The sequence below is a fragment of the Triticum aestivum genome, chromosome 2D, assembly GCF_018294505.1.
Source record: "Triticum aestivum cultivar Chinese Spring chromosome 2D, IWGSC CS RefSeq v2.1, whole genome shotgun sequence".
NCBI lineage: Eukaryota > Viridiplantae > Streptophyta > Magnoliopsida > Poales > Poaceae > Triticum > Triticum aestivum.
Window position 1 is genome coordinate 334,227,365 of NC_057799.1, and position 9,522 is coordinate 334,236,886.

Sequence of the window (9,522 nt, forward strand, 5' to 3'; positions counted from 1 at the left end):
AATAAAGGGCCAAACCCCCACTCAGACCATTGCTTGAAACACCACAAAAACCTTTCAGACCTAGTCTCCACTTAATCTTCTGAACTTTGTTAGCATCCTGTCTTGTTTCACTCAAAAAGAAAAGCTTTGGGGAGTTGGCTTGTGAGAGGGCCAAAACTTCACGAACTGTCCGACGGTTCCCTACCCCCCAGCAATTCCATGCAAGTATATTCATTGCACCACAAATTCAGACAAACACCTTCTTGAAGCAATCCAAAACAGACTTAATTTTCCATCAAGATCAAAGGCACATCCACACAAAAACCAGCCACTCTAGCAAGACATCTCCACAGCACGAAGACTCTGAAGGTCCCTGGAGAAAAACGAACACTAGATGACTAGATGAAGCCGACTAAGACAGCAAATCCACACCTAGGCAAGAAACAATGTTCATGGAAGGGTCGGAGATAAAACAGCCGATTTGGCGAGCAAGATGGCTAGAGAAGGTTACGAACTCCCTACTGCCATGCAGAGGGGTCGGAAAGATCTGCAGCGTAGGTGCCGCCGCCAAGTGGCGGACTGCTGCGACGTCGCTGCCACCGCACCGAAGTGGCGGCCGGCGGCGGCCGCACGCGAGACCTAGATCGCCTTCTTAATCACCAGAGCCCACGTACCGGTTCGTAAAGGCGCAGTAGGTGTTCGAGAACCTATGTATTCACTTAGCAAACATATAGTACATGTTGGATATGGACGAGTGGTACATCGAGATCTATGACCAGTGAACATATGTTTACTTATTTTTAGGACAATATGTTTAATTTTGGACGCTGAGAACGTCCACACGTGTAGCATACTAGACATCCGCCCACACAACCGTGTGTGGCGTAAGTAGGAGGCAGCCCACACGGGTCTTGTGTGGGTAAACATTAGAACTGCCCACACATGTGGGCGCAGCTACTTCGTGTCACACGCCCAACAAGTACTGCTCATCCCACCCCGCGCGTATGGCACAAAGCAAAAATGCCCACACATCCTGGCACAACTACGTTAGTTGCCGCGGGATGACGCTTTAGTTGTCATTCGGGATGGCAAATGTAGTTGTAAAAGCATGGCAACTCTCTCTGTTTTGGTTAATTATAGTTGCCATGTCTAATTTATGATAGTTGCCGCGTGCAATCAAACCATAGTTGACATGTGTGCTTACCTAGTTGCCATGTATGGTTAATCATAGTTGCCATGTATGGTTAATCATAGTTGCCATGTATGTTTACCTGGTTGCCACGTACACGCAAGTGCAGTTGCCATCTACCAACGAATCATAATTGCCATGTGTGTTTACCTAGTTGCCATACGTGCAACTGCAGTTGACATCTATCACCATACGAGCGTCGTGTGGGCGAAGAGCAGTTCACCCACACGCGTGGACTGGTTGGTGACTGTGTGGGCGGAAACTGGTTCGCCCACACGGCGCAGCTGCCAACCGCGCGCTGCGGGTCGTGTGGGCGAGCGCTCTAACGCCCACACAACACACTATGCCCACGTGGCATTCAGATTCCTCTAAGTTTCATGCAAAACAAAATCAAGGTGGATCAAGACGTGTGGGTGCAAATATGCCATACGTGTGGGTTACTTTTTCTGTGAGAGAGAGATTGACCCCGGGGTGCCAGGAAGCCTATTTTACCTTTTTTTAGGTAGCCTATTTTACCTACCCTTTTTTTAGGCTCTTTTTTTTTAGGCTCTCCGCCAATAGACGGCCCAGAGAGGAGAGCAGGCGCGGCCTGCGGGCTGGGGCGCGGTCCGGGACCTGGCTGCCTCCGCGCGCTGCGCCAGACAGAGCGCCCCGGTGCTCCCCCACCTCCGCTAGACTGCTGCGCCGCCGCTCTGAGCGCCGGCCCCTCTCTAACTCCGGCCCTGCTCGACTGCGTACGTTCCGGTGCTCCCCCGCCTCTATTAGTCTGCTGCGCCGCCGCCCTGGGCGCCGGCTCCTCTCGACCTGCTGCGCTGCCCGCGATTCTGCGAGCTTGCCATTAACAGGTGATTTCCCCACCCAACCCCAATCCCCACCAAAGCACTAGCCTGGTCGTTTTTTTTCTAACTATCACACCGCTCGTCTAGTCTATCTAGGTGATTTCCCTGATTTGTCAATTTTTCTTTCTTATTAGGACTTAGGGCTTGCATTGATATATGTTCTTATCAATTCATGTTATATAGAAATACTGTTTATTCAAGGTGTAGGTTCTTTCTGTTCTGTAGGTCATGTAAAGCTCATATCAAACAGTGAAATCAATGATTTGATCTGGTAGTATCTTTTGTATCCCTGCTCTATTATATGTTGTTTTGGTCATGTTTAATCTACTTTGTTGGATCATCAAGTGTTGAGGTTCAAATTTGTGCCATGGAGCCATATTCCCTTAATCTGTTTGTGCTTTGCCATGGGGTACTTTTTGGGATAGTTCTAACCTCTAGCTGCTTGAATTTTGGCCTGGGACTTTCTCGAATCCCGGCTCCATGGATCTGCTAGCTATTGTTCTGTCGAGTTTCCGCCGTCTGAGAATCTGATTATGAGAACGGAACATGGTCCATTATAACAGCCCATTGATTCATAGCAGCAAGTTAGGACTTAGCAGTGAGGACTGAGTGGACTTATCTATTAGATCAAATGGCTTTTTTATTTGGAATTGTAAATAGTCATTAGCCTTGACTGCGTTTGTTTACTAGTCTATTAGATGGATATGTTTTTTTAACACATGAAATCGTGGGTGGTGTTTCTTTTATGTTTATTGACTGATGTAAATTATATGTTTGCAAAACAGAAGAACAAGGGTGGTTCTTTGAATTTTTTTGAAACTTCAATACCCAAACGGAAAACTGTAGCGGTGTGTACTTTTAATGGTATAGTGGCGAAGATATATCTTTTAATGGCCTGGCTATGCTCCTTACTGCATTGGTTCTCTTAAAGAGGTGCCGTTGTTTGAATTTTGATCATCGTTCATCTTCATGAAAATCCAGGTCACGATAAGCAGGGGCACAAGTGGTTTTACGCAATGGTTCATTTCAAGAACAGGTACATGGTGATGGAGGTCTTCATCGACGCTAGCAGAGGAGAGGCTGATCCTGTCATCCTCACCCAGTTCAACATAACCAAAGTGATCAGAGACAGCATCCAGCTCAACTTTGGGGAATGCGGCCTAGCTGCATCTCTTGGATCATTGCAAGGTGCTAATAATTTCTAAAGCATCATTAATTCCTTTAGATTGCATCATAAGTGTTTGGGGTGTGTTTTCCAGTTCTGTTTAGACTTGTAGAAGTACTTCTGAGCTCTGGTCATCTTCTGCAGTGAAGTATGTAAATCCTGTGACGAAGCTTTGCGTAATCCGAGTGTCGCGCGAAGATCACCAGAAAGTGTGGGCTGCTATCACAATGGTGAGGAGCATTGGGAAGATCCCAGTATCGTTCAACCTCTTGGATGTGAGTGGTAAGTGGATAATTGATGTCTTTGTTCTTTTCCTTTTAATAATTGGTTTGTTGCACCATGAGTCTATTTAACAATCTGCTTCTTAGTACTTCTGAGTGTAAGGTAAAGTTCAGTTAGTAATCACATGACCTCCTTTCTAATTTTTGTGCATGCATGTGTTTTTTGAGTTTGTTGAAACTACTTCTCTCACCGAGACCCCGAGACTTGGTTTTGATGTATTCCCTGCACAAGCGTTGGCCTGATGATGTATGTTTTTCCATGTATAGAGCCCAGACTTAGGTTCTGAGTGTTTTGTCTCTGCACAAACTTTGGCCTGCTGATGCTACTCCATGAATAGTTTTGATGCTCATCCTCATATCGTTTAGTGTACTAGTTATTTTGCTGCAATGCCTAACAGAAAGGAATGTTTTGCAAGGCCAATTGTGGCACTTCAGAGCTGACCGTCAATCTACTCCTTTCCAGGAAGTATCAGGGCCTGCAAGAAAGCCGCGCTGGAGTGCGAAGAAGCGAAGTTTGAGCAGTACAAGCTGGCAGCTGGTGATCGTATGACGCAGGAGATCATCGAATCCGTGCAGAGTTGCTTTGCCAAACTTAAAGGATTAGACAGTTAGTAAATTAAGTTTGTTCCATGCCAGCAGTCTCGAAAAGAACCAGTAATCTAGACAAACGGCATTGTCGTTGCTCTGTCCAAGGGCGCCGCAAGAAGGCAGCTTCCATGCCCAAAAAAGGCCCATTCTGGAGGGAGCTTAGGGAAAATGATGTTCTTGTGGAAGAAATGTTGTGTAACTAATCATGATTAAGCCAGCATCTGGTATGGCACAAAAGAATGATGCAGTTTAGCCCATGTTTTCCTGTTTCTTTAAGCTGGTACTACTCTTTATCAAGCGTTTTCATGTTTCTTGAATCTGATGTTTACGCTTTGCAACAAGAGCATATGCTACATGATAGTTTCACCGATGAAAAACAGAAAGTGAATAGTACAATGTCCTCAAAGGAAGCAAAGAGTAAAATTTTGCCAGGTCAATAAATATGGGACATGAGAAGCAAATCTAGATACAGTATGTTGCAAAAGCGGAACAGAGGTTAACCAGCTAGCCTATGGGACACAACCCACATCATTTGCTGAAGTGCAAACTTTTTCATTTCTTAATGCTCTCTGCCACCTAGCTTCAATAAGATTGGGGATACGTAGGCACATCACCCCTGATAAAACACAAAACAAATTGTGCAAGAGGGAATGGAAGGAAACAAAATTTGGTTGGCGTTTTCAGTCCCACAAGCCACAACAATGCATACCTATCAATTATCTTACCGGATCAATTCAGTCCCTTCAAATTAATACTCCCTCCGCCCCGAATTACTTGTCGCAGAAATGGATGTATCTATACGTATTTTTAGTTCTAGATACATCAATTTCTATCCATTTGTGTGAAAGGTAATTTGGGACGGGGGGAGTACCAGATAAGAGCAAAACCATGAATCGGAGCAGTTCCACAACGACTGAGCACAAGAGAAGCTCAAGCAACAATCTGGCACATCCTTTTAACCAACTCCCAACATAAATCCGTGTTTACCACAAATACCATCAGTTCTGTGTAAGCAAGTCACTTCAAAATTTATATGACAAAATTGACAAGCAACTTCACATTCAAAGCATTACTTGAATCCCATACGTTGATTTTGGGTGACAGGAACATTCAACAAAAAGGTCACGAATGTTACATGTATCCTGATTATCAGGGCATCTTACAACTGAGACAGGCAAATAAGGCAAATAAAGCATCTGCAAAGACAAGCAACCATCACTTTATAAACAGACAACACGGTGCTTTTCCGGCCACAAGGATAATGAGGTGCCAAAAAGAATATCGAAGAACATCCTGACAATTTTAACTCACCGAATCACGACAGTGATAACAGGTGTTGCATGTATACATCTTATAACATTAGATTGCATGTAAACAACAGTACAGTTTGATATAAAAGGTGCATCCTCTTGCAAGTTTGAGGATATGGTAAAACTAGCTTTTCACCTAATGTTTTTGGCACACAGAAGCAATGTTTCCCTTGACGACATCAAGCGTAGACAAGGAGGCCCATCAGAAGTTGCCTGCGGATAACACCAGACACAACCTAATCAGTTTACAAGATTATGAATTTATGATCATGGAAGCTACGCATACTCTACATTAGTACATACCAGAGCAGTGTGCTTTAGCTTTCTATTATGGACAATGATTCTTACAACTATACAAAACCTCAGATCAAATAAATACTTCTGGAGATTAGACACAAAACAAAGAGGAGCCTTAGCATTTCTATTTCGTATAAATGAATGTCGTAACTGATCCTCCAATTCGCCTGTTGATTATACTACCCAGCAACAGAATTCTGCCGAGACTGGTGATAGATTGGAAACTCCCAAACATCTAATCTCAAAATCTACCGCAACAAATCGACCAACAAGCATAAACGACCCCCAAATCATACCTTATCGAACCGGAGCTCAGTGGTGGTGTCTGTGGCCGTGGTCATGGCCGTGGGAGGAGGAAGAGCAGCCGCCCTTGCCGCCGCTGGTCCCCTCGCCGGCGTCCCCATGCGGATTCCGGCGGCCGCCGTCCGCCTCGTCGTCGCTGCAGTCCTCGTCGAAGGGCACCTCCTTGTGGAAGATGCAGCACTTTTTGGAGCTCTTGCGACCGAGGGACTCGTTGTCGACGGTCCCCTCCTTCCAGGACACCTTCTTCTTCGCCCGCCGCTTCAGCCGCAGGACCACCGTCTCCGGCGGCGGCGGGGCGGCCGCAGGGGCGGAGGAGGAAGGGGAGGGGTCGATCGTCACGGTCACGGATCCGGATGATGACGACGACGGAGGCGGCCCGCGGGTAGCCATAGCGATCTGCGATTTCTCCTCGTTTCCTTGCTCTCTCGCTTGTCTAAACTTTCCCCCCTTTCGTCCCCCTTCAGATTTTTATTTTTCATTCATGGTTTGCGGTGCCCCCTTGGGAAATTGGAATGGAAGTCCGGGCGTAGAGCACACCTTTTTTTTTTCCTTTTGAAGGCGTAGAGCATATTTGCCTCCCATTTGATTATACTGTACCAGTTCGCCACGTTTCTGTCAGAAAATCCAACTTCAAAACTGCACGAGTATTAACAAAATAATAAGGTTCGGAAATTCAATTTTGCTTCCGAGAGCACCTGCTCCCGGGCCCAAAAGTAATTTTTGAAATGTCAAAAAAATCAAGACAAAATTTTTATATCATCCAAATGCTACCCGTAAATTTTGAGGCAAAAAGATTAACCATTTTGGCCTGTGAGAAAAACAAAATGAACATCAAATCTTACCCAAAAATGTCATCCCAAAATTGGTTTTTCCACCGACGAAACACTACTATTTTGTTCCGCATGAAAATTGTCAAGCATACTTGGGACACTAACATTAATATCCACAAAAAATTCAGGTTTTTTAACATTTAATAAAACGCCCCTCCCAGATACCTTATTTTTATAAATGTAACACAATAATACTTCCTCCATTTCTTCTTACTTCACATATGATCTTTAGAACCGTAACATTATTGGTGTTCTCGGCAAGGCCCTTATCTCTTAGTTGCGATCTAAATCGTCCTAGTAAAACCATAGATCATGTAAGCTTATGTACTTTATTACGTGACTGGGAGAGTTCATGTCCCAATTTTTTTATATTCTTCTTGTTAGCCTCGATTCCTCGAGAATCTTACCCGCTTCTACACTGAAGTATACCTGACCATCTGTCGGGTCAGGCCTAACAAAGCCCGAAGTAGAAAACCTAGACACGGACCTAGCCTGGGCCGGCCGTCGGGCCTAGTTTTCAGGCCCAAACCCAGCCCATCAGTGAAAAGGCCCGTTGGGCCTCGAGCCAGGCCTCTTCCATAAAACACAAAATATGGCAAGCCTGGGGCCGGCCCGGCGTGTCCTTCGGGCTCAAAACTTAGGCCCGGGCCCAGCCTGAAGTGTCCTTTGGGCTCAAAACTTGGGCCCAGGCCTGGCCCGCGGGCAAGACCGGGTTGGGTCGGGTTGGGCCGGTCGGGCCGGGTATCCCATGGCAAGGTATACACGGAAGACACACTTGGTGGGGTTCTGCATGATTCAATAATTTTGTCTGTTCTCAATGGTTTGGACGAGGTCAGGGGTAAGATCCCTTCACGATCAAGTCATCTATTGTTGAGGATATAGACCTTAGAGTCATCCGCCAGGAGGGGCCGGGTTACTCTAATGGTCATTGCCAGAAGCCCGACGCCAAGCTTAAAGACGGTGGGCCGAAGATGGGCTTAAGACCCGGATATGGTTTAAGGCCCGTAGTTACAATCATTATTATGGTAGAACCTGTAGTGTAAGGCAAGAATAGTTAAGAGTCCGAGCCGGACACTCTTATGAGCCGGCCGGGACTCTGAGAGCTGCAGGGCGTCAGCCTCCCTATATAAAGGGACGACCCGACAGCGGCTTAGAGAGAAGAACAATCTCGACGAAAGCCAGGCATAGCAGTTAAGCTCCCTGGTCATCGAAACCCTAATCAATACCACCGCAAACTGGACGTAGGCTTTTACCTTCACCGTAAGGGGCCGAACCAGTATAAACCCTCGTATTCCTTGTCCCGCTTAACCCCTTCAAGCTTCCTAGTAGCGATGGCTCCACGACTAAGTCCTAGCTCGAGGACATCTGCCGTGACAATTCCACGACAGTTGGCGCCCACCGTGGGGCCAGCGCACGGTGGATTTGAGTTCTTGAAGGGCAGCTTCGAAGGGCTCAAGGGATACGCTGTGGGCCGGATGACCAAGAGTCGTCGCGGCAAGCTTTACATCGACGATGCAGACTGGGGCCCCGACGCCGGCTCAATTGAGTACGGGTACCGGGTCCCCTTCGGCGGAATTCATGTTTTCATCGGCAAGATTGGTGAGCCGGGCCTTGAGCCGGATCTCTGCACCGATCTCATCGAGGTGGCTCAGCGCGCACGACCCGCCCGGGCCCGGCCTGCCTTAAGGCATGCTTTTGTAGGGTGTATCCACGGAGGACTCTCTGATCGATCTGGATCTGGTGATGAGACGGCCGCCGACTCTGACGGCGAGTCGGCCACCGGTGAGTCAAACTCGTTGTATCAACTTCAAGATGACAGGCTCATGGGTTGTTCCGATGGTGACAGTGTTCCGGACCTATTTGAGCCGCCAAGCCGGGTGGGAATCTTTATGGCCGGTGCACAGCCTGTTCAGAACCCCGCGGCTGGAGTAGGAAACCCGGTGCCTTCTCCGGCTCAGGTACTGATGGATCTCACGGACAAGATGACGGCCCTGTTAACCGCCACGGTTGACCCGGCGGATCAAGCTCAGCATGATGCGGAGGTGGCACAGTTAAAATTGGATCTAGTGAAAGCTAAGGAGGACCTTGCAGCGGAAGGGATCAGGATGGCTGCGGAGAGGGCGGCTCTCGATGCCCAAACTCAGTTGATCCAGGCGCAGTCCTTCCAACTCATGATGGATCAGAACGCGTCCAATGAGGTCATGAGAAGGAGGCATCAAAAGACCCAATCTCGGCTCCCGCTGGTTTACGATCCACGCAACCTCTTCAGCACGCCAGGTGCAGGGTCTAGTAACCCGCCCGGGGTCATAGCGCCCAGGTCTGGGCCCCCTATTCAGCCACGAGTGATGGGGCCTCCCCAGGTGCCCCCTGCCCCACCTCAGTATGTGCCAACACCCCCGAGTCATTATAATAACCCGCTGGAGAACATGGTTGCTGCGGCAGCACGGCTGGCGGCTCTCCCAGTTGACGGCGACTCTCCGACGGCTATTGAAACCCGGCGGATCAGAGAACTCCTTCAGACGGCACTGGCGCAGCAAGAGGCGTACTCCTACAGCCGGGATAGGATCCACTCGACCCCTCGTCCGGGCCGGAGCCCGAGTTACAGCAGGCACATGGTCTCAGCGACCGGCTCAAGCAACGTCCGACGCCATGACCCGCCCCCTGGCCATGGCCTGGCTTATAACGGGGCCTGTCACGCAACGGACCAAGACAGAGCACGGCAAGAGGCGGAGCAGGTGCCT

The 9,522-nt window shown here is 48.1% G+C and overlaps 2 protein-coding genes across 2 annotated transcripts; one reads left to right on the forward strand and one right to left on the reverse strand.

Moving 5' to 3' along the window:
• The first annotated feature begins 1,712 nt into the window (after positions 1–1,712).
• On the forward strand, positions 1,713–4,334 carry LOC123053024 (probable ribonuclease P/MRP protein subunit POP5). Its single transcript, XM_044476401.1, has 4 exons — positions 1,713–2,013; positions 2,989–3,195; positions 3,317–3,454; positions 3,917–4,334. Exons 2-4 carry the CDS (start codon positions 3,024–3,026, stop codon positions 4,063–4,065), a joined length of 459 nt encoding a protein of 152 aa, XP_044332336.1. The 5' UTR covers positions 1,713–2,013; positions 2,989–3,023; the 3' UTR covers positions 4,066–4,334.
• A 904-nt stretch (positions 4,335–5,238) lies between these two features.
• On the reverse strand, positions 5,239–6,501 carry LOC123053025 (protein phosphatase 1 regulatory subunit INH3). Its single transcript, XM_044476402.1, has 2 exons — positions 5,945–6,501; positions 5,239–5,564 (listed from the first exon to the last, which is right to left on the reverse strand). The coding sequence occupies exon 1, from the start codon at positions 6,339–6,341 to the stop codon at positions 5,961–5,963; it is 381 nt and encodes a 126-aa protein (XP_044332337.1). The 5' UTR covers positions 6,342–6,501; the 3' UTR covers positions 5,239–5,564; positions 5,945–5,960.
• Between the last annotated feature and the right edge of the window lie 3,021 nt (positions 6,502–9,522).